Here is a 25,730-nt window from a genome sequence, read left to right as displayed (position 1 = left end):
CACCATGACATCACCATGACGTCATTATTCGCATAGCCTCTCATACATAAAGACTAGATTAGTGGTCGTCGGGGTGCAGGCCAGGATGACCCGACCATCCCACCACAGTAAGTGAAGGTTAACCATGTAGTGTCACCGTTACAGTCCCCACGCACAGTCCCCACGCACACACACATGCACACACACACGTCCATCGAACGCTCACTTGTTTTGAAAACGTTTTTCAAGCTCTGTCACACAAAAAAGACAAACAGATGCAGCGTGGTGAAGAAAGGCGGCAGGGTTGTGGTTCCTGGTGATTGAAGTTAGATAGATATATACAGACGGTGGAACGGAATAGGATGCATGAGCCTATTGACAACGTATTTACATGGGAAAACACACAATAGAGAGAGAGAGAGAGTACGGAAAATAGAATAAGAAGACTTCGGACTGATATGTACAGGATAAGAAGTTCAGTGGACTTGGTTCTCAACACATCAAAACCTATCAGTAGAGAGAGAGAATATCAAAAGTAGGTCAGTTCTGTCTAGAGAATTCCCAGGGCCCAATACAAGAGACTAGACCTGAGCATTGCGGAAAGACTAGAAGGGTACGCAAGGATTCAGCGATGCCGAGTGACTGTGTATGGATGACCATAGAGCTCCAACGGCGAGCCACGGCCAATTTGTACTGTGGATAAATTATTATTGGGAGATCCAAAAAAATAGAAAATCAGAGTCAGAGAACATGTGGATCATCGGATACTGCATAAGGGGTGATATTTGGACTAGGGTGCACAGGAGAGAGGCAGACTAGGCAACATCAAGACTTCAGTGGTCACCTCGGTGGAATACACACAGGAAGGCAATCACTCCTTTTTGAGAAGAGTTTACAGAAATAAGAAACACTGACCGTACCAAAATAAATCACACGCAGCAGCTCAGTCAAGAGACAATCAAAAAAATCAGTGGCAAGTAACGTTCACACGATGAAATAGATGCCGAAATAGATGCCGTCTTATAATAGATGACTTAACAAGGTTTAGCAGCACACTGCACAGTGTGTATACTGTGTATGAGCTTTGTCAAGTGGTTAGAGCTCTCGTATTCCTGTGACATTCATGTTTGGTGCTGGCGATAAGCTCATATCAACCTTTCGATTACGGAGACCATTCTCTACATAGCTCAGCTGGACGCTGCTAATGGAAAGGCTGCTTGATATCGCCGCTCGAGATAGTACGTTGGTTTCTTTTCAGTGTAAATGGCATGCGCTGACATGGCAGGTGGTGGGTGAACTTTTAGACATTAGTTGTAGTGGGTAGTGGGGAAACGTTAGCAAGGCTGAGTAAGTGGGCATGACTAGACCAATGGGTGACTCAAGACTTTCCTTCACTGGGCACTGACTGGACAAGGAACAGTTGCGCAACCGGAATACAAACCTGGCAACTCACAGAACTATTAAGTAAAGGGAATGAAATTACTCAGCAACTCGTCACCCTCACTGGTTGAAAGGCCGGAGGGAAGGAGCTGATCTGGGTCGGGATTCATGAGCATGTCGTCACTGGTTTGATTCAGTAGCTGCAAGAAGCCAGGAACACAAACAAAAGCTGAATTTAATTATGAGCAAAGCAGCACAAACAGAATAGAGTGCGCCAATCAAATGGAGGAACGCATAACTCATTTCTTCACCTCCAAAACCGGTCTCTTCACTGCAAATATCTTTTCGTTTCACCAAATTTTCAGCCTGGCCATTTTTTTAGTAGGAAAAGTGAAACATTACACATGTGCGAGTCGCTTCATTGGAGTGTACGGACAATCAGAAATGGAGAACAGCTATTCAAGTCCCTCTAATCTAGAGTTTAACCCTTTAAGAGCCACAGGAAATTTTCAAAATTCTGCATTTTTTCGTGTTCTTTGGATCATAGCTTCAGTTCTACTCACTCAATCCTCACAATCTAGGGCTTCCTGGAAAGGTCTCCGCGAGAGGAAGAGAATGAGGTCGATCATGATAGCCAGCACACCGTCTATCCAGCGCTAGATCGCAGCGACAGTACGAAAAATGCCCCAAATGCGTCCAATTGCGTCCCGCTCCAGATATTTCATTTTACTCGATCGTGGAGTTCCAATTTTTTCGCTGTGTACTCTTGACAATATCAACAGTGAAACCCGTGCAAATTCGAGTAAGCCAGCTTGACGAAAAGTCTCAAAATTCTCAATACTAAAGTCGCACTGCGCGCTTTTGAAATTGCCGCGATCGCGGCTCAACTTACGAGTGATTTATCTCAGGAACCGTTGCTCGCAGCGCTTCGCGGATTGTTTCTCCCGACAGGTGAGAGATTTCTCTTTGCCCTGGATATTTCGATCACTGGATTTGAGCGAGATTGGACTGAGTTACGATCTTTTGAAGTTTTGCATTTGAATGCGTCGTTTACGACGCATTCAAGTATGGGGCGGCTCTTAAAGGGTTAAAGCATTTTTAACGAAGCTACCATCAAGAGTCTATGCAGTTTTAGACTACACACGCACGCACGCACACACGCACGCACACACACACACACACACACACACACACACACACACACAGAGGCATGCATGAATACACACGCGTACGCACGTAACCACACCGCACATAACAGTAATACACACATATTGTACACACACACACAGCGCAAACGCACACACACACACACACACACACACACACACACACACACACACACACACACAGCGCAAACGCACACACACACGTATGCACGCACGGGCACACATACACACCCACACACACATATAGTACACCCACACTCACACACACACGCACAAACACAGCACATGCCAATTCGGTGTCACAGGACACAGACATTGCATGCTACTCAGCACGTAATACAGTACTCTTCACATGCTTTGCACAACATGCTCCACTTTCCAAGGAGAAGAAAAGCAAAACAGATGTTTTCTCCAAGTAATACTTACGCGATCAAAGGTGCTAGAATCGAATGCACACAGCTCATCTCCCGTGCTAAGGCCTAACAGTTCGTCCAGAACAAAAGGAGCATTAGTGTTGGACGCTGGTGCCGGAACAGAACCAGGCAGAGTTAACGTGGCTGGAGTGTTGGGATTGGTAGCGGGACCAGTAGCAGCAGCGGCGGTATCTGCACTCACAGAGCCGGGGCCAGCTCGATTGGAGGAAGCAGCAATTGCGCCGCCACCAGAACCAGCACCAACTGCACTGGCGGCTGCAGAAGCTGCAACTGCTGTGTGTTGTTGCTGCTGCTGTTGTTGTTGCTGTTGTTGCTGCTGCTGCTGTTGTTGCTGTTGGTGTTGTTGCTGCTGCTGCTGTTGTTGCTGCTGTTGTTGTTGCTGCTGCTGTTGTTGCTGCTGCTGCTGTTGTTGCTGCTGCTGTTGTTGCTGCTGTTGTTGCATGGCCGTAGCTGGTGACTGGGCGGCAGCAGCTGGAGCAACAGCAGTTGTAGGTGCGGCACTGGCTGGCTGAACTGAGCGTGGCGAGGCGGTGATCTCGAGAGCACTTCTAGATCGTGGTCGATCAACGTCCAGCACACTGCTTGTACTGGTCTGCTGCTGAAGGGTAGTGCGCTGCTGCTGCTGAGCTGCTGCAGGGCTAGTTGTAATCGACGACTGGCTGGTGGCAGACAGGTTCGAGGTGGATGCTGCGGCAACTGCAGGCGAAGCTGGCATTTGGACTTGCTGCTGTTGCTGCTGTGCCTGTTGCTTAGATCTGGATGGGGGACGTTGCTTCTTGCCAGCACCTGATGGTTTCGCAGCTGGCTTGCTGGGAACTGCCGAGTTGGCAACAGAGCCAGGCGCCGATGGAGGCCGCATTGCAGCAGGGTTGGGCAAGTTCTGTCCGGCCTGCCAGTTGTTAGCAGCCTGCGGTGTGAGGCGACCAGAGGGAAGAAAAGGATTGGCCTGAAGTTGCTGCTGCAGAGTAGATTGCCGCTGCTGTTGCTGCTGTTGCTGTACTTGCTGTGGCCCAGGCTGCTGCTGTTGTTGCAGTGGAATCTGTTGCTGTTGTTGTTGTTGGTGTTGCACATGTGCCTGCTGAGATGGTAGTTGCAATTGGGAATTTTGCGTCAACTGTTGTTGTTGCATCAGACTCTGGAGGCGTTGCTGGTGTTGCAGTTGGTTTTGCTTCTGTTGGTGACGCATCTCCATCAGTTGTTGCTGCTGTTGGGGAGTCAACTGCTGGGCTTGCTGGTGCAGAGCGTGCTGCTGCTGCTGCGGCTGTTGTGGCTGTTGCGGCAGGCCGCCACCTTGAGCACCTGGTAGAGATGATCGGCTCAGCAAAGCTTGCAGCTGCTGCTGCTGCTGTGATGGCTGACCCAGCTGTAGCTTCTGCTGTTGCATCTGTAGTTGCGCTTCCTGAGAAAGCTGTGAAGACTGCAGGTTATCTCCAGCTTGAAGTTGCTGGGCAAGACTCTGAGGGACCTGTTGATGGTGACCTGGTTGCGGTTGCTGCTGCTGCTGACGAGGACCACCTTGTTGAAAGGACTGGGACTGTTGAGCTGGACCTTGGCTCAAGGTCTGCTGGAGAGACGAGACCACAGACTGAGATGCAGAAACGGCCGCAGCATTCGCAGCTGCGGCATTTGCCTGGGGTGAGCCCACTGCCTTGTTCTGCATGGCAGCAGCATTCGCCAGGCCCTTTGCCTGCTGATGTTGAAACACTTGTAAGTTAGCATCCTGGTTGCCAGAAAGAAGAGGGAGTATAGGGAGTGTGCCACTGATGCAAGATATCTTGGCTGATGGTGCACCATCTGAACAAACACAGACAATGCAAACACGAATGTCATCTACGGTTATTTATTGCGAGAGCATGAAACTTGAAGTAGCAGCAAACAAGCCTTGGTTGTCCTTGTTGTTCTGTACTGTATACATATACAAACGTACTTTGCTTCACGGATACGTATTTCATTGCGAAGAGCTGCGCTTCAGTCCTCTGAGCTGTGTTGAGGAGCTCTAACAGAGCGAAACAGTTGCTGTCCACAGATTTGAGCATATACAAAAGTATATAGTGTCCAGATTTCAAACGTGCACGTCTTGTCGCGAGTGCGTGACTGAAAAGTGCGTCACTTATCACGAGTAGACTGTAACCGATGCAAAGCACATTCAGCGATCATGCTTGCATACGAGCAGAATCCAGAGCGTTTATTAAACACACGAGAAAGCTATGCAAAGTCATCAGCGGCAGCCTTACCTTCGCTTTTAACTCTCGATGGCACACTCCATTCACCATTAGCAGAAATAATGAGGTCTTCCGCAGATGAATTACTGAAGCAGAAGACAACACACAGAGAATGATAATTGGTTACTCAGGACACTAACTAAGGCTGTATGAGGAGAAATTCATGCTTCTAAGCTTCTTCCCTGAATGGAGTGTTTATACAGGTGGAATCCTGATAATTCGAATATGGCTTAATTCGAACATACCGCTTAATTAGAAGTTTTTCCAGGACCGATTTCTGTCAATACGATTCCCACATAAAAAATCTGATAATTAGAACCTCGAACTGGATATGTCTGGTTAATTAGAAGTCCCACAGATTCCACTTACATAGAAAATGTGTGGGATTTGTGCTGATAATTCGAAGTTAGCAAAGTGTAATTCGAAGTTCACTGTACATTGTACTGGTCAGTTCAGTTTGCATGAGCAGGCTGTGTCGGTCAGTTCAGTATCCGTGAAATCTGTGTCTTAGGTCCATAGCGCAACTCTGCGTGACCATGAGAGCATTTTGACATACATTTTGTGTTGTGGGTTCATGTTTGGATAATCAGAATGACCAGATAATTGGAAGTTTTTTCCTGGCATTTTGAGGTTCGAATTATCAGGATTCCACGACCTGTACAAGTTTTTGTATACCGGTGTTCATACTGGTCTTTACATTGAATGAAATCTGATCGTGTTTGAGGGGAAGTTTGCATCAAAAGTGGATTTACACTGCAATTATACTAAAGTACATGTATATTATGCAATCCACTACAAGAGAGTCTGCCAGAGAACACAGCTGTTTTTCTTCTTTTTTTGGGTAGCCAAGGACACACACACACACATACATACGCACGCACACATGCATGCACGCATGCACACACACACACACACACACACACACACACACACACACACACACACACACACTCTCTCTCTCTCTCTCTCTCACACACACACACACGAGCTGCCATATACACTTACCTGTCACTGATGGACTTGAGCAAACTCCAGAGCCACTGATCCATTTCCATGGTGTTAACAGTTAGCTCATTCCTGCACAATATTGCACAAAGTGAAGTATCAAAACCCATATGCTCACGTAAAGGACTTAGGTATCTTTGCCAGGTAGAGTAAGAGCTAAATATTACTCTACCTGAGACTGATTGTGCGTATTCTGTTGTTGGGGAAATCCTTGGAAACAGGTCGGACTGCTCAATGAAAGTGCTGAACTGAGGTCAGCCCTCCCGAGCGGTTTTACTTTCGCATCGCTGTGCCGATGCGTCGCCTAATCATCTCAGCTGATGATGAAATAGAACAACCTCTATAACCAACATGACTGCGTAACCGTGTTGCAGCTGAACTATTCAGTAACCGAAGAAGACTACGGATGCTGCACTCAATGCTACCAAGGCTCTATTGCAAGGTGTCCGCATGTGATTAGAACAGACAAGCGCACCGTATATTCGTGACATATGCTTGCCTACGGTACTGTCAGGCGCCGAAGAACGGAGCGCCGAAGAACGGACAGGCTAGAATTTCACCACGCACAGCATACCAATGTATACAGGGCAACATTGAGTTTCGTCCACAAAAATAAGAACGGATAAGGCTACAAGGCTGACCCCCCCCCCCAGTTCTTCGGCGCCCGACAGTACTGTGATGCGCACTGTGACTGTTGATACAACATACCTGCAGATTGGGCATCTCCAGACCTCCTTGGAGCAGTTCATGTCGAGGAAGTCCTCCATGTTGAAGCAGGTCAAGTGGGCGCAGGTACGGCCACGCGTTGGGTGCTTGATAATCTTGCGAGTTATCGGGCACAGCAAAGGCACCTGTGACAACAAGATTGAAATTAAAAAAAGTTATAATACCACTAACCAATTTGTTCGCAGGGTGAGATCATAGCCAGCAATCGCATGTCATCACGTACATTGAAAATCAACGTAATTTTGCGAATCAACATTTTTTCAGGATCACTTTTCAACGAGGACGAAGCAAAGTCGGCCGAACGAAGCCTAGAGGAAGAAAATCACCCTCTCCACTTCACCATCACGATACTGACATAGATACGAGATGAAACAACTAAAAAATCCACAAGAAAACTGTACGACCATCATCGCGCTGACTTTGGTCTGACTTTGGGCTGAGAATTTCTATCACGATCAAAAATGTACGAGGAGCACTCAAAAATCAGCCACAGACGTACCTTTATCGCTCTCTACTCCTTTTTCAAGACACAAAAGTCGACTCTCCACTTTCAAACCAGGAACCAGACATACCAGTGGTCCTTTTCAGCTGCTCCACGAGCGCAGGAAATGTTCACCAAGGGGCGCAGAGCAGCATCCATTCCAGAAAAAGAGCTAAAATACGAGTGAGACTGCATGCCTGAGTACGTGAGTACATGTATGAGTACATGCAGAAAATAGTCAATTTCAGCGTTTCTGCTCCAAACAGCAACTAGCTTCGACTAGAAACAAAGATTACACCAAAGGATCAAACAACAACCATTTTCTACAGTTTTTTTGCAGATGGCTTCCTTGTGCTTGGCCCAGCACGCCAAAAATCACACCTCGCAGGAGTACAAAAATTACGACTCTCAGATGTCCTCGATTGCTGGCCATGTAAAGTGGCACCGTTTTCAGCAAGATTGCTTCAAGCCTTCGAGTCAGAAATAAAATTAAAATCCAAAAGAACGCAATAAGCAGATGAAGAGGTTCAGTACTAGCCCCGCTACATAAGGTTAGTGGTTGGTGCGGCAACACGGTCAAGAGTTGACGGTTGCATGCATCTCCTGTAGCAGTAGGCTTGATAAAGTTCCGTCTCTGATAGCAGAATATGCTGGGCAGTACTTTGCGCAGAACAAGCATATCTCTCAACAATGCAAAGAACTTCCCTTCTCCCAGCTACTCCTGTTCTAGTGATATGGCATAACACATACCATACTGTCTATAGCATTATAGAGAAAGAAGCATGTAGAAAACCATGCAAATCTTCGTCAGTAAGAGAAAGAGAAATACTGTGTGTATGTGCGTGTGCACGTGTGTGTGTGTGTGCGTGTGTGTACATGAGAGAGAGAGAGAGAGAGAGAGAGAGAGAGAGAGAGAGTGAGTGTGTGTGTGTGTTTTGTATTTCCTTACGGTCAGTGCTGTCTGCTCAATGCCCTCTCGACTTCTGAATTCACGTTGGACTGTACAGAACGGAAGGCATAGACAGAAGGCAATAATTAGTGTCATGAGCATGGTTGGCCTTATGCATATCCAATCACCTGTAGAAGAAATGCATCATGATCTAGGTCAGCTCAGCATACTTGTATTATATATCCAATATAGCTAACACAGGAAGGACGGGAGAGAGAGAGAGAGAGAGAGAGAGAGAGAGAGAGAGAGAGAGAGAGAGAGAGAGAGAGAGAGAGAGAGAGAGAGAGAGAGAGAGGAGAGAGGAGAGAGGAGAGAGGAGAGAGGAGAGAGGAGAGAGAGAGAGAGAGAGAGAGAGAGAGAGAGAGAGAGAGAGAGAGAGAGAGAGAGAGAGAGAGAGAGAGAGAGAGAGAGAGAGAGAGAGAGAGAGAGAGAGAGAGAGAGAGAGAGAGGGGGAGTGTGTGTGTGTGTGTGTGTGTGTGAGAGAGAGAGAGAGAGAGACAAAGACAGAAAGAGAGTGTGAGAGAGTGTGTGCGAGAGAGAGAGAGCGACATAGAGAGAGACAGAGAGCCGCAACACATGAATCAATGCGTTCCCCCACATCCACACGCACACAGATGTGCCAGGTAATACACAAAACATAACTAGTATGCCAAACAGGAGCAAGGCCCGTTTCTTTGTACTCACTTCGTTCCACCGTCTTTTCAATTTTACTCAAAGAGTTTGCAATCGTTGCCTTTGCCGATGATCTCGAAACCTTCTTCTCGATATAGACTTGAAAGGCAAAAGCCTGCGTTTTGAAGGGAGGTGACACATCACATACACATCGTATTGAGATTGAAACACAGGCAAAGCGATAATGAAGTGATAGTCTGGAATCACCGTAAAGGCTGAGGCAGGAGCCGGTGAAAGATTGCATACAGCAGCCAGCATTCATGGGTGTGGATACCGTGACGACAAGAGTACAATCATGCACTACTATCCATATCACACACACGGGAGCTCAGCTGTCAAAAGCACTCTTCGCCGCTGGACGAACCCATATGGATTCAGCCATCTTTCGCCTCTAGATATGATCTAAACCTCTGTGCAGTTCAGTACTACTGTACCTGCTGTCATAGCCAGGACTAGCCACCAATACGCTGGCATAGACACAAGCAATACCCTAGTCGCCTAGAATGGTAATAGCTTATACAATCATCCAACCGCGGGGCACGGCAAGGTATCAACAGGAGGACTGTCTGGCCAATCGCTAACCATAGCTGCATTCTCCCTTCTAATATTATCACCGGAGTAAACCCTTCCCAATCTCAAGATACCAATTGGCAAACACTCGTTTTTCAGGAAAATTGATAGCAGTAACAGATTCGGCAACAGTAGATGAAGAGTTTGTTGCTCCTTACATAAAGTGACCAGGTCAAGTGGGCAGGAAAAGCAAGGCAGCAACGAACATTAAGTCCATTTTCATTCCAAACTTACTTCATGCTGGTAGTACAAAGTTTACTTATACCGAGGACAACCTCGAAGAAACCGCACCCACGCACGTACGCACACACACACACACACACACACACACACACACACACACACACACACACACACACGTACACTGACGCCCTGCACGCCTAGTTGCACAGGAGCTTGTGCTGCTTTTAGAACTTGCACTTACGGCGCTGTGCTGGAGATCCTTGATCTGGAGCGTGTTGCCAGTCTGACTCTGGTTCTGATGAATGTGGTGCTTCATGTGAGCGGCCTTGGCTGCACGATGGCAACGGGCCTGTCAACAGTGCACCACACACACACACACACACACACACACACACACACACACACACACACACACACACACACACACACACACACACACACACACACACACACACATTTTGCCACGTACACTCACAACAGCACCTTTCCACCGTACTAAGACACCGCCTGCCTCATTTCAGGACCTGACCATATCGCTACATGCATACAACTCTGCTTTATACATTTGAACCTGCGATGAGAGACCACCTGTCTTTTGAGACCGGTCATTTCAGGACCCCAGCCATGTTGCTGCATATATTAGAAGCAGAACCTGTGTGGAGACACTACCTCTCTTATGAGACCGGTCATTTCAGAACCCAGACCCTCTTGCTACACACCATTGAACCTGTGTTGAAAGACCACCTGCCTACAGAGACCGGCAGTCTTTACACCACGGGGCGGCCACTACACACACGCTGCACGGTACTCACATCGTCTGGCATTGGAGCACCACGATCCAGCTGGATGAGCTTGTTGTTGAGCGTCACAGTAATGGAGTTTGGCCACACTGGGATTCTCTCTCTGTCCTCCAGCCGATAGCATTTGAAAAATAGATTTGTGTCGCTGTGGATATCGCAAGGGAAGAATAACAGGTTAAACAGGGAAAGAAAGATACTCCCGGTGGGGTAGTCAGTTTTTCCTCCGGCCTTTCCCCTTTTGGGTGCCTCAAACCAATGACGAAAGGTAATTATTTCTATGAAGTAGTCTACGGTATAGGAATGGGTTTGCTCCTACACATTTAAGTACTATTATAGCAGGAAATTTTCGGACGGAATTTATTTTCGTACGATTTCGTCACGGCCTCTTTTGTGCTAAAATTAATTCCGTACTAAAATTTGTTCCTGTGAAGTTACTCAAATCTGTGGACAGCAACTGTTTCGCTCTGTTAGAGCTCCTCAGCACAGCTCAGAGGACCGAAGCGCAGCTCTTCGCAATGAAATACGTTTCCGTGAAGCAAAGCATTTTATAAAGAGCTGCAAACCCCGCCAAGAGTGCTCGAAATGCTCCAAGAGCAGTGAGCGTTGCACAAGGCGAGCGGCAAGGGTTCACTTCTTGTGAAGTTATGTACACTATACATGTGTGCCGCATGCGAACACAGTCATGCATTTAGCATGCAGCGCTGTACGAAAATAGTATCCGTACGAAAGGTCGAAAATCGGCTTTGTCCGAAAATATTTCCGTCTGAAAATTTCCTGATACAGTACACAGGAACAAGTTAGAATCATGTTTTAGCCTTAACCCTTTAAGAGCCGCCCCATACTTGAATGCGTCGTAAACGACGCATTCAAATGCAAAACTTCAAAAGATCGTAACTCAGTCCAATCTTGCTCAAATCCATCGATCGAAATATCCAGGGCGAAGAGAAAACTCTCACCTGTCGGGAGAAACAATCCGCGAAGCGCTGCGAGCAACGGTTCCCGAGATAAATCACTCGTAAGTTGAGCCGCGATCGCGGCAATTTCAAAAGCGCGCAGTGCAACTTTAGTGTTGAGATTTTTGAGACTTTTCGTCACGCTGGTTTACTCGAATTTGCACGGGTTTCACTGTTGATATTGTCAAGAGTACACAGCAAAAAAATTGGAACTCCACGATCGAGTAGAATGAAATATCTGGAGCGGGACGCAATTGGACGCATTTGGGGCATTTTTCGTACTGTCGCTGCGATCTAGCGCTGGATAGACGGTGTGCTGGCTATCATGATTGACCTCATTCTCTTCCTCTCGCGGAGACCGTTCCAGGGAGCCCTAGATTGTGAGGATTGAGTGAGTAGAACTGAAGCTATGATCCGAGGAACATGAAAAAATGCAGATTTTTGAAAATTTCCTGTGGCTCTTAAAGGGTTAACTAACTTGCAGGCAAATACAGGATGCCAGGTTACATGATCAGTTGAGATGCTTTCGCAAAGTCTGCGCGTATCCCATAGAAAAGAAAAAGGACATATGGAAATGAGTTAAGAGTAACTCTCCACCACTGTAACTAGATACTATATACAGTCAGAAAGTGCAACAACTAGGCACAAAACTCGTTTCCGTATGTCCTTTTTCCTTTCTACATTTATTATTGGCTCAATACCCGAGTATCCCATAGAGGGAATGTTTCCGGACAATTTAGCACCACAAAAAACCAATTCCACTACAATTCCGGTAGTACAAATGTAGCAATATTTGTGAGGTTTACTGAAAGAACACTAATTCTTACTTGTGCGCAAGGTAGGAGAAGTGCTTTTCGTTCAGGGTGAACTTGTGCTCCGATGGAATGGTGTCGCGTTCCACCTTGAATGGCTTTAGAAGCACACCATCCGGCACTGTGACATTGAACAATGGTTCTGGCTCAGTTTTAACTGGTGGGTTGGAAGCAGACGAAACTGGGTTTGAACCGTATGGCGTGATGCGACCAGATTGCCCTGGCTGTGAGGATCGCAGCAGGGCGGAGACATCGCCAATGGATGCACCAGGCGCTCGCAGTGCCGCGAGGTGCTGCTTCTGTTGCTGCAGCTGTTGCTGCTGCTGCTGCTGCTGCGAGGTCAGGGACTGCTGGTGTGTCGCCGCAACTGGGTGAGAGTGCATATTGCCAGCCTGCAGGCCGGACTGAGATACTGCTGTCTGCTGGCCCAGGTGTTGAGCTTGCTGCTGCTGCTGCAGGGATGCTGCCAAAGAAGGAGTACCATGCCTAAGAGGTTGCTGTTGGCTCTGTTGCAGTACTTGCTGCATCATTGCTTGCTTCGAGTCTACGAGCAGAAAGGAACAATAGGTAGCGCATAGGCTAAACCGAAAACTTCACAGCCAGCAAAGAACCACTGCTGTAATGAGGATGCATGGCACACTACAAAACCCAGCAAGGCGGCGGAGCCACAGAACAGATAAACCATCTACTATCCATCTATGATTGTTCATGCAACCTGGTTTCTCTCGCCATGGACGATGCCACAGCAAACATCAGCCAGCTCTCATTTTGCCAGACTTAGGGCCTAAAACAGTTCAATGAGCTCACCGTCATCGCTGGGCTCGCCCTATATGCGCAAGAGACATGTTTCAGTTAGCGATGATACTTCCCCTACAGCACTGTCGGGTTCCGACGAACTGGTAGGGGATCAGCCTCGTAGCCTAGGCCCTTCTCATTTTCATGTACTACAGTCTATGCACAGTTGAGTCACCGTGTATACATTGGTATGCTGTGATTGGTGAAGTTCTAGCCTGTTCGTTCTTCGACACTACATGTTCTTCTGTACCCAACAGTACTGTAGTGGCGGTGGTGCTGTAACTAGTGAAGCTCCCCTTTGCCTGCGTCACAATGATATGCACAGCGTAATACATTGCCAGTTTCTAAAGTACCTTGCATGCTGGAAGAGTTGGCGCCTGGATAGGGAGGCAGTTGGTGTTGAGAGGAGGAGAAAGGCAGGCCTCGTCCGTCCATTTGTCCGACCTGGTTGGACGCAGCGCTGAGAGCATCCAGGCCCTGCTGCTGTGCTTGCTGCCCGACATTGCCGAGTAGGCCTGCTGCCGAAGCGTTACCTGCTTGCTGCACTCTCAGCCGCTGCTGCTGCTCCGCGGCTAAGAGCTGCATCCTGCGGCGAGCTTCCAAGTTCAGGCGTGCGCGCGGGTCAGTAGCCGTAGCTATGGGACCAAACCTGTTATCCGGGAGTCCAGTGTCTGCCAAGCTCTGCACGCCAACACACAGTGGCAGCACATGCCAACATGAATAGCATAACATTAGCTAGTGCAGCCATGGACAAGATAGAACATGACAGCAAGCATTGTGATACCGTACGAGACTAATGAATAACACAAGCTTCAGGCACCTACCAAGAGTACATAACCATCCAACAGTGTGGGACGCTGCGTTAGGGGTCTCCGACGGCAAACACTCAGATCACGCGTTCAAATAACGTTCCGTGTGGTGCACAGTGCAGGTCAGCTTGAGCACAGTACGAATATCTGCCATGATCATGATCATGAATCGCATAAACTGAGTGGGTTTCTGCCAGAGAGTACTATTTCTACTACTCCGCTGCTTGCTAAAAATCGGGTTGGGAACGTACAATGTGAACACTGCAGCACGTGATGTGAGTTCCACCGTCGGCAAACCCCATAACAAGGGAACCTAGACTTGCACACTCCTGGGGGGGGGGGGCTAGTTTACTATTGCTCTAACTATTAAAGGAACATTTCAAGATTCCACAAACACTCTCGTTGCCTTCTCTTCAAATGGATACAGGCAGAAAAAGGACTACTGTTCAAACAGCGCATAGAAGCAGACGCTATGCACTGGTGCCTGAAAGTGAAATTGGATATGCACACATGCACACATGCACACACACATACCACATGCTGTAGCAGGACATACCTGGCCTCCATTCAACGCCAGCTGCTGTTGCGCATACGAGCTATGCTGGTTAGGGATTGACTGCTGCGGCGTTTGGCGGCCAAGAGCCGGTCCCACACCACCTGCGCGCTGGAGATCACTGGCACCCCAGTGACCAGAAGGACCAGAAGGACCACCTGCTGCATTAGGTGCAAACTGTACGGAAACAGGACAAACGGCATGGCTGGATTAAAACACAAGCACGCACACCCACACACTTCTTTACATATACTCTCTCACCCACGTGCACACACATGGGGATTAGGACACATACCCACACACAACATCCACGGGGGTTGAGGTCAGGGTTAGGGGCACACATTCAAAAAATCACGCAAACACACACACACACACATTGAGGGGTTGAGGTCAGGGTTAGGGCACACATTAAAAAAAGCATGCAAACACACACGCACATACATTCACAGGGGTTGAGGTTACGGTTAGGGCACACACCCCAAAAAACATGCGAACACACACACACACATTCACAGGGGTTGAGGTCAGGGTTAGGGCACACACCCCAAAAAACATGCGAACACACAGACACACAGTGATCCTGTCACAATCAGGCACAGGTCGGGTACGGATGAGACACGTCTACAAAGCGAAACAGTACGTTGTGGCTAGACGTACCTGATGCTGACCTGCCCCCAGGCCATGTCCAGCACTCGGGTAGCCAGACGATGGCATTCGATAGTTTGGAGGCTGTCCTTGCGTACCGTGCGGCGGCATCATTCCGGGTCCCATCACAGTGGCGTTGGGAGCAGGCCCACCGCCGCCAGTGCCACCGCCGCCGCCGTGACCTGCTCCGTTCCAGCCATCAATGCCGAGACCTGCGGCTTGCTGCGGCTGATGGAGGCGCTCCACTGCCGAGGCCGTCGCTGCCGCGACCGCCGTTGCCGCAACAATGGACTTGCTGCCCACCTGTAGGTTAGCGGGAGAGTCGCGTACACTCTGCCCCGGGCCTTGGCCTATCATGTGTGGGTTGCCCAGCATGCCCGCTGGACGATTGCCGTGATTAAAAGCACCGGGTGCCGATGTACGAAACCGTCCACTGCCCATTGTGGTTGCTGCGGCTTCTACAGAGGCTTCCGCGGCAGCTTGCTCGGCCAAACTGTTATTGTTGCTTTGACTCTGCGGGTAGCTTCCTGATTGGTTGTACATAGTGTGGCCGGCAGAGGTCGTCATGGGCGCGGAATTCTGCGTGGTGTTGAAATCCCAAATGGTTGCTATTACAGAGACTTGTCGATTTGGCGTCTGCTGCATAGACGGGAGCTGGCCGAGGGGGTCATTTCGCATCATCATTCCTCCGCTCGTCGAATGCAAGGGATCCATCATACTTCCATGCTGCTGCTGCTGTGCTTGCTGTTGTGCTTGCTGCCGTGCCTGCTGCTGTTGTTGCTGCTGTTGTTGTTGCTGCTGTTGTTGCTGCTGCTGCTGTTGTTGCTGAAGGTGTTGTAGGCGTTGAACCATGTGTCTCATCTCGTTCCACATCCTCTGGAACAAAGCCACGTGATCTCTAGATAGACGGTCGCTATGCTTGTTCACAACGCTGAATAGTTGGGCAGCTGTAGAAAACACCCACACCCACACACAAACCCACACACAAACACCACCACCACACAAAACACAATTGCGCTTGAACTTAGCAGCTTGTCCAAGAAACCATTCCATATTGTAAAATGTAAAGCATCATCACTATTATACAAAGTGTACGGTGCACGGCACATGTAGAAAGAAATGTTTGTGATAAAGAAATGGTGTTGGTATATGCAATGTTCTCGCTGTAAATAGATCTGAGCTTGAAGCCCCATTTTCACAGCGACACTGTGAACCCAGTTGCAGTGCTCTCGAAATGTTCTCAGCACATTCGCAAAATAGGGTTAACTGCAAATTCTTGATTTTCACCACCATCTGGAGCATAAAGAAAGATGTACACTGCACAACAACATGGATACTGACAGCCATGCTGCTAGAGAACGGAGGTTTCTTACCCAGAGCAAAAGCAGCTCTGCTGTGAGAGCTGAGCGCGATTTCCCGTACGGTCGTCAGGCATGTCATGAGCTTTTCCTCGTAGACGGGCACAAAGGCACGCTCGTCACTGCACCACTGGTACAGCTCGTTCATGCAGTTGTTGAAGGACGCCGGATCACGCAGGTCCCGGGCTATCTGGGTCAGCCGGTCCAGCGTGGGACGCGTCTGCGTCGCATCGGGCACCTGTTGCAGGTCGGGGCCGCCTGCAATCGGCATCAACGCCATCAGTGTAACCGCTTCCTCTGGGCGCCCTACAGAAAAAATAAAATGGAGATACGAGACAAAGCTTGGTGAATATTGAACACCTGATGAGGGCAATTTGCCGAAAGGTTGTGACAACTAATTGATAAACGAGTTTGATATGGTTGCAGAGTGAATGAGAAAGAGCAGGTCTGCTCTAGAAATCTAGTCCTACAAAAATTGCCAGTTCCTGAAAAGGGTATCTCATTGGCATTGCAACAGATGAGCCGTTCACGTGCTCCTTCACCAGTATACAACATAAAGCAAGAACAAAAACAACAACAGACACACGTACAGACACACGTACAGCTCCAAAATAGATACAAAAATTGCAAACATACACGCACGCAAGAAAAGGAGAACGGGCAGATCCAATGCCTCTGGTTGCAAGTCACAACATGGCAAAATTTGAGACCAGAGCGCGTAGAAGAGGTGAAAAGGTAACCAGCGCCGTGCATGCACGGCGCAGAATACATGTATGTATGTACACTGGCCTGTCCGCATTGCTTTTTCGCAGTGCCGTAATAGAGCACGGGCTAGAAATGCAGGTCGTTCCTGGGCCATACGAGCACGTGACGCGTGTATAGATGAGCAACTGTCCTATCAGTCCTGTCCAGTCAGCTCAGTGTAGGTGGCTGAGTCAAGTCCGACGACTGGGTCAGACTATACTATTAACAGTCAGCTCAGTGTAGGTGGCTGAGTCAAGTCCGACGACTGAGTCAGACTATACTATTTACATTCACTAGTTCAGGATATTTTTTCTTCGTTTCCTATTCTGCTGTTGCATGCGTATTAGCACCTCATTGACCCCGCTCGTTCCTCATTCTCCATTCCATTTGGCCTACACAAAGACTAGGCAAGCTTCCTTGGCAATGTCAACGCGAAAACGCTGATATCATTACGATGATGATGAGTTGAGGATATTTCAATAATATTTCACTGTTGCCAATTTTTATCCTGTCCTCATTTCCAGGAATCTACTCATCCCTCCGGGTTGTCAAAGTAAGCTGTCGGGATGGCTTCTCCACGGCATAGTCCCGAGGATGCGCTACTGGTTCCCCGCATCACTAGTGTACATCGCCTTCCAGCTGGATGCGGATATGTCACGACATAGAGCGAAAATGAGAGACAAGCTCCATTTCAGCGGTTATCATGTTGTCTCCTGTGACTCTAATGAGCACTGAGATTGATATTTTTATTTTTGTAAACTCCGAACTAGACATGGATGGTGCGACCAGGACGTACTCAGATGCTGTACTAATCATGTGCATTTAACCATTACGTCGAAGCACATAGTCATTCACCATGAATTGCAAAGTACTCTAAAAGTGTGGCCGTGTGCCCAAGCCCAGACTTTCAAACCAGGGACAATCAATTCTACATTACATGCGTGCGCCTGTGGCACTTGAGAGCAGCTTGTGTGTGTGTGTGTGGTGTATGTGTGGAGGGGGCAGCTGTACGCCATGATTATTTTCACAATGGACCTACATTTTATCCCATGCCAGTGAAGGGCACTAGAATACACACAATATGTGCGCAAAAACACAAGAAAAGAAGACAGTGAAAGCTTCATCCGCCCCCGCAACGCCCAGCGTGTTCCCCAGGACGACACAGCGCACAGAGTACTAGAGTGTGCAGGTACATCACAACATCTATCCACGCGAGGAAAAAAATGGTCGCCACAGTCAGAAAACAAAGGCACTAGATGTAGAGTAGAGAGACGACGACTGGTAAGGCCTAAGGGTACGTGCCAGAATACTTGAGAAAGCATGCCGCCCGAACGTCGTCTCCCCTAATCGTAATCGCTACATACAACACGCGGAGTAAGTCTCACATGTGCACAGAGTACGAAATAGCTAAAATGAGTACCACACAGAACGCGCAGTATCTTCAGGGGTTACGGGAAAGCAATTCTTCCCCTCTTCTTCCGATCAGCCCGAACATTCAGCAGCACCAAAGAAGCGAAGTCTCACCTGCGGACAGGTCGGCTGAGCCATCTCGACGAAGCTGAAGCGGCTACTACACTGGACGACTAATTCCACACACCGCCCCTAAACCAGAGAACATTACTTCGTTCGAACCGGGTTAGGACTAGGAGTCAGATGATGTAGATCTTTAGCTTATCTTCACCGTCACGCTTCCCTGGTCTGTCATGATCATGCTGGTGAGTGAATGGGCGCGAACTGTCGCAACACTCTCACAATGACAGACTACTACTAGTACTAGTAGAGTAGTAGAACAGTCATGTAGATTTATGTACAAACAATACAGCCATTTTCATACTCCATGGTCCAGTCCAGGCGTAGATCTACGTGCAAGGAAAAGATGAAGGACTCGTAGATCTACTCCCTGGCCTGGACCAACTCTCCATTCCCTAATTATTTTTTTGTGACAGGTTGCCATCGGGTAAGTTTTTGAACGAAAAAATTCCCTCTCGAATGACCATGAATATGATGTCCATCTGCTGAAGCGGGTAAGTAGGCAGTTTGTATGCCTAGCACAATGTCAATGTACTGCCGCAAGTGGATTCAATCTTCGGGACATGAGCTCGGACTAGACATGGCGGGAGATCCACTGGCCTGTACACGACCGTCTCTTTTCACAATCCGCATGCAGACGCACACGCGTGAACATAGAACGATGTGGCCGGACAGTACAGCTCCTTTCCAGGCTCCAGCTACCTAAACTAGAGAACTAGTCTAAAGCCAAGAAGCTACGCCGCTGCAATGGATATGCAACCACCGCAAGAGTCAACATTGAAGACTGAACATCTGCAGCACTGAACAGAGCCTGCGGAAAGCATTAGGCAATCCTGCACTGCAAACCTGGTAGCAGTCTAACTGCTAGTAGTGGATCGTCCCATGAGCAGAGGCAGATCAAAAGCCAGGAGGACGTGCGCGAGAGAAGAGGAAAACGGAACCTACATGGAGTCCTCGCGCAGCACAAACCATGCCTCCCTAAAACTCTACGTACAGCCCCGAAAAAAATTTCGAGAACAACTCGAACTCAAGACAAGCTAAGCAAACACTCCTTGACAGCAGCGTGAGGACAGCCCAAGACTCAAGACTCAAGTCAAGTGATAGCCTTACCAGCTCTAGCTCTGGACGTGAGCTGCATGCATGCGTCGCCCACACTCCGCATACACAGACGGCGCAGACTACATCCTAGGCTATGATCCTACTGTCATCAAGCACACGCAACTATGTAGACGGGCCACAAGCACAGAGTGAACCTTTACTGTCTTCAGCCGCACTGATGCGCACATACACACACGCGCACAAGTGTGCGCAGAGGTTCAAACAAACAGAAGCCTTGCGTGAGCGCGCGACACGAGCAAAAGGTACGAATATGAACGAAAAGACGGCTAGACGGCATGTGGATTTCACCTGCGCTAGGCCGCATATGTACGCACCGAGCAACAACAATAGAGCCGCGAAGGTGGCTGATGGCTGCAAAGGCGTCGATACAAATCCACGATCCTGTACCCGTAGAAAATACTCACCCAATGAATCCGAGCGAAAAGTTTACAACGAAGATCAGATTCACGAATTGTACAGCAGAACCACAACCAGTGCACGGCAGACAACTGCACGCATGCATAGATAATGATGCAACAATAAAGAAACTTCAAGAGAGCGATAGCAAGGAGAGAGTCGGTTCGCTTACCCTTGAAAAGGAAACGACTCGATCAGCTTCACAGCAGCCCGACGGAAGGAGCGCTGCAGTCGGATCGCTCGGCCTACTAGTCAGCTCGTGGAAACACACACCAGCAACCTTTTTTTCTGCTCGGAAGACCAACTCTCGTTGAGTCGCTAGTCTTCACACCACTGACGCGAGAGCTCATGCTCGCTTTTTCCTCTGCTCTGAGCCGAGGCAGGTCCAAACTGTACGCTAGCGAGGCGAACTCGGTTGTTTTGAAGTCGGATGAACAGCGCATGACACGGAATGCATGCGTACATACTGGCAGTGGCACTGACTAGTGCAGTGACTCAGATGCAGTATAGTACTGTACTGTACAGCTGCTTGCTACGCGTGCACGACGTTCGATCCAGTGCAGTGGCAGTACACCATGCATGGTAGATCTACACAGACTAGTGTCAGTACTACACAGTAGTGATGGACGTTTTTTTTCCCGTTGTGTGCGCTTGGCCCGCTTGCATTGCACTGCACTGTGCATGTTGCAGTGTTGTCATCGGTGTGCAAGAGCGAGCATGCACCAGCATACACTAAGTCTAAAGCCAAGCTAGCTGACATTGTACTTTTTTTGTAGAGCTACTGTAGATGATGCCTCGGGCTTGAGACTCATGTCATGACTCGAGCGTCATATCTGAGTTGTGAGTACCATGGAGTACAGCCATGCGCGCACCATGGTAGCTCTACGGCGCAGATCTTGTACTCTGAAGCCGTGAAGGGGTTTTTGATTATGAGTCAATATGACGGTAATCATGGTAATGACTGTGTAGTGGACATCCCACGCATCGCGCATCACGCACATGCAGCACCCACACGACGTAACGGCCATGCATGCAAGCAGCTAGCATGCAGCGCAGCTTCGACTGTGAATGTGATAATTATGAGTAAAAAAAATACGCGAAGCCTGACAGGGCCAGGGGGGGGGGGGGGGGGGGTACGGGTACCCTGATTATTATGAGTGATAAAAATGGCATGATGACTTGACGTGATCATGGTGATGACGATTGTGTGAGTGATGGCATGCTACAGCCAGTCATCATACTGACTAACTGTCCATGTTGTAGACATGGCCGACATTATTATTATAATTATGTCGACAGTCGACTAGTCAAGACTCTGCCGCGTAGACCCAGGTGCTCGAAGTCCGTACATGGTATCCTAAGTTCGTACGCCCATAATTTCATGTTCTGTTATTGTATTCGACTCAAATATTTTATCGAGGGGACAGTGTGGTATGTTCTCCTCGCGTAGCAATTTTCAGGGATCTACGATAAGCAGAAGTCCCATACCACGCGAGTGGGTTTTCGAGTGCCCATACGAAATACAAATTGGGTTACATTTCATGCAAAAATCAACTTTGCCAAGACCGATTTCGAACGGACACAGCGTCAAACAGACCTTCACTCAATCATCAAGAGCCAGCTTAGAGCTGACAATGGCCAGAGGAGAAGAATTTACAGAGAACCACCAATTCTTGCAGAAAGGTTGACACTCCTGGCATCTCCACCACTGTTTTCCCGCGGTTTTCACAGCGCAGCTGCTTCTTCTCTGAGCCGACTAAAACAGCTTGCAGTTCGGCAACAAACTACGCTTTTGCAAGAAATACTGGTGGAGGCACATGCCAAACATATCCCTTCGGTGCTTTCGTCGTAACCGAGGGATTGCAAGTTAGCAATTAGCAGAAATATGTGTGTATTTCGAGTCACCTCTGATCAGTACGGACTTAGAGTACCCTCCGCGACACAAAAATTTGATATGAAAAATCAGCGAACTCCAGAGAAACAGATCGGATCGAAAGATGGCCTGGTTCAATCGAGCCTGGCCTCAGAACAAACTTGGACAAGATACCTTCCATCCACGAGCAGGATTCTGGCAAGTGATCATTGCTAGTGTGAGTTTCAGCTCGACAAACACACACTGTAAAAGTGTACGGACTTCGAGTACCTGGGTCTACGCGCGTACGCATGCCATGACCATTTTTTTGTTTATTTTTTATTACCCTTGTTTATATTATTTTATTACATCTCAAGACCCGGGCCGTACCCCCCCCCCGCCGTGGAAACACCCGCCAATGATTATGTGAAGAGAGTGGGTGATGATCATGGTAATTGCCAATCCACTCTCGTCATGCACATGTGCATGTACAATGTACGTGTCAATGATTATTTTTCCCAAGTGTTCCACAAAATGTCAACTCAAAGTAAGTTTGTTTCAGATGGTGAACGGTACTATTCGGCCAATAAATTGTAAAGAACTCTTCCTCTCCTCTCCTCCATGCGCTCTCACAGCAGACTCACTGCTACCCTCGGTAGCCATTACACACACCAACAGCCATAGAAGGAAGGGTTGCAGGTAGATACTGAAATTCCTCCTGACAGCTGTTTCGCCTTCATAAGGCTCATCAGAAAAGGTGATATTGAATAGGATGATATCAGGTGGAGATGGTCAGATTTATACTACAAAACATGGGCGCAAGATCACGGGCAAAGTGTGAGAATGAGAAGTTACAATTCTCCAGCAACACAGTGCCAGGGCCGGGGTTCCAAGAAAATGGCAGGTGAGAAATCCGATCACAAGCTGCTAACCTCTCCAGCAACGCAGTGCCAAGGGTTCCAAGAAAATGGCAGGTTTTGTAGTATAAATCTGACCATCTCCAGCTGATATCATCCTATTCAATATCACCTCTGATGAGCCTTATGAAGGCGAAACAGCTGTCAGGAGGAATTTCAGTATCTACCTGCAACCCTTCCTTCTATGGCTGTTGGTGTGTGTAATGGCTACCGAGGGTAGCAGTGAGTCGGCTGTGAGAGCGCATGGAGGAGAGGAGAGGAAGAGTTCTTTTCAAAGTAAGTTCTAAAAATAAAGCCAAACAGCATAATAATTATTCTGTATATCTACAGACCTACATGTACTACTAGTACTACTACTACTACTAGGGTAAACAGCAGCAAGTTTAATACGGTATTAAATCCAGTCAAATAACGATGCCACTCATGCACTATCACGACTGGGCTTCTGCCATCGCTAGCGCAGCAGAGGTATCACCCACAGCCAATGCACAGAGAAAGTCTGTTTACCCCCCATCTCTCTCTTCTACATGTACATGTACATGTACATGTATGTCTAATGACTAGACTATGACCTGTCTCCACGAATTCAAACGTTCCCTCTTCCTGCATTTTTCGCCCATACACTCACAACAGTGACAGTCGTAATTATCATGATGGTATCCCAACACCTGTCCTTGCATTTACGCACTTGTTATGTACATGTACATTGTACATGTATTTTTTTAAGAAAGTGCACATGCCTACACTACATAGAATGGAAGAGAACAGCAACAACAACAAGAACAACAACAACAACAACAACAACAACAACAACAACAACAACAACAACAACAACAACAACAACAACAACAACAACAACAACAACAACAACAACAACAACAACAACAACAACAACAACAACAACAACAACAACAACAACAACAACAACAACAACAACAACAAAAACAACAACAACAACAGTGCAGCAAGAGAACATAGGGCTAGGAGACTACGAAGGGCGTGTAATGTAGGTCACTAGGTGCTATAATTTATAATAATAATAATAATATTCGCGGGATCCGCGTTAGCATCACTTGAATGTTCAGAAACACACAAGCTATAGCCTTCGCTTCCGCAGGCCACCACTATGCCTTTACACATTAGTGGCGAATGCAGACCACTAGGTGCTATAATTAGTATAAAAGCTGTGCAGATGAGGCGAAGTGCGCTCCCCCGACCAATGCCAATGGTCTCGGGATCAAGGCGCACATTACGCACCATGGGGGAGAGAAGAGAGACTGTTTGAAAGAGTGAGAGCCAGAGAAGGATGGGGAGAGAGAGAGAGAGAGAGAGAGAGAGAGAGAGAGAGAGAGAGAGAGAGAAGAGAAAGAGAGAGAGAGAGAGAGAGAGAGAGAGAGAGAGAGAGAGAGAGAGAGAGAGAGAGAGAGAGAGAGAGAGAGAGGGAGGGAGGGAGGGAGGAAGGGAGGGAGAGAGAGAGAGAGAGAGAGAGAGAGAGAGTTTGCTGTGTCTTCTTCTCTTCTTTGTATTCTGTGGCTTTCCTGAATACTATAACGTCTGTGAGTAGGAGATTCCCTTGACAGGCCTAGAGCCTCTGGGTAATCCTTAAAAAATATACAATCATTGAAAATACAAAATACAATACAGATGACTGGCTAAAGGCCTTCTGCATCCACGAAGGCACATGATGCAGGACCACAAGAGGGAGAATGATATCTTGCCCTGATGAAAAGACATCACGTCACATCACCCTTTCTTGGCTGCTAATGGGGAGGCCACTCGCTTGTATATGTACATGTAGACGGTTGTTGCTGCCTTTCCCATTCCTCCACTCGCAAGCATCACAACTGGAACAAAAGTGGCATGCTCAACTCGCCACACTCTCTCTGCATATACATGTAGTGCCTTCTTTTTTTTTCTCTTTTGTGTTTTCATACACAGAGGTACTTAATACTTTATTTTCGTGGTGCAGACCAGGGAGTCGTCAAGTAACAGTTGACGACTCCCTGGCAGTGGTGCAGACTGATTTGAGCAAAATAATGATTAGAAGCCCGTACATACCAAACTAACGTTACGCAGGGAGTAACACACCATTCTCTGGTAAAAGTATCGCCGAAGTCGCACCAACCTCTTCTTCCCACTGATGTTATGTCCAGGCGCGTGCCCCGTATGGGTGCCCGGAACCCCCCGTTTTTTCGCTCAAAATGCAGGATTTTGCTTCATTTTTTGAAAAATTTCCCGGGGAGGTCCCCCGGAAACCCCCCTTGAACGGCACCGGCGCACGCGCCTGATGTCCCCAGCGCCGGCTAGCGAATTAGATGGTTTAGTTTGGAGGCAACAACGTAACGGTCCTCAGCGTTAGTTCGGCACCACCATGGGCGACATTGACTCACGCTGCTATCTGGTGTTCACGAGGTGTTCGTCGCGCTGGAAACGGAGCGTCTCTGTAAGTTTGAATGTATCCCTATCCCTGGTGATGGTTTGGTCTGGAGAGCACTTTGTGTGGTGCCCTACAAACACAATTATCTTCCTCCGCCTGCTCAAGCTCAACAGATGAGGGCTAGGGGTGGATCTGTGGGTTTGATGCGCCACAAATCTATGTAGATCACAGGTACTCACGTGACAATGATTATGTATGGTACCGGTATTATATAACCAAGAGTAGATAAACAAGAGTGTGCAA

At 48.1% G+C, this 25,730-nt stretch overlaps 1 protein-coding gene across 2 annotated transcripts; it reads right to left on the bottom strand.

Annotated features, from left to right (window-relative positions):
• Nucleotides 1–205: 205 nt before the first annotated feature.
• Nucleotides 206–20,696, bottom strand: LOC135823965 (uncharacterized). 2 transcript variants are annotated; one of them, XM_065336842.1, is made up of 15 exons: nucleotides 20,454–20,696; nucleotides 16,508–16,798; nucleotides 15,147–16,081; nucleotides 14,493–14,666; nucleotides 13,481–13,808; nucleotides 12,348–12,876; nucleotides 10,580–10,712; nucleotides 10,009–10,116; nucleotides 9,027–9,129; nucleotides 8,343–8,392; nucleotides 6,895–7,037; nucleotides 6,187–6,258; nucleotides 5,194–5,267; nucleotides 2,952–4,753; nucleotides 206–1,559 (listed from the first exon to the last, which is right to left on the bottom strand). In XM_065336842.1, the coding sequence occupies exons 2-15, from the start codon at nucleotides 16,770–16,772 to the stop codon at nucleotides 1,440–1,442; spliced, it is 4,836 nt and encodes a 1,611-aa protein (XP_065192914.1). In that variant the 5' UTR covers nucleotides 16,773–16,798; nucleotides 20,454–20,696; the 3' UTR covers nucleotides 206–1,439. The 2 variants fall into 2 exon arrangements, with proteins under 2 accessions (XP_065192914.1, XP_065192915.1); XM_065336843.1 differs by lacking the exon at nucleotides 20,454–20,696 and adding an exon at nucleotides 18,761–18,891.
• Between the last annotated feature and the right edge of the window lie 5,034 nt (nucleotides 20,697–25,730).

This window comes from Sycon ciliatum, chromosome 8, assembly GCF_964019385.1.
Source record: "Sycon ciliatum chromosome 8, ocSycCili1.1, whole genome shotgun sequence".
NCBI lineage: Eukaryota > Metazoa > Porifera > Calcarea > Leucosolenida > Sycettidae > Sycon > Sycon ciliatum.
This window is presented reverse-complemented; position numbering and strand designations above follow the sequence as displayed.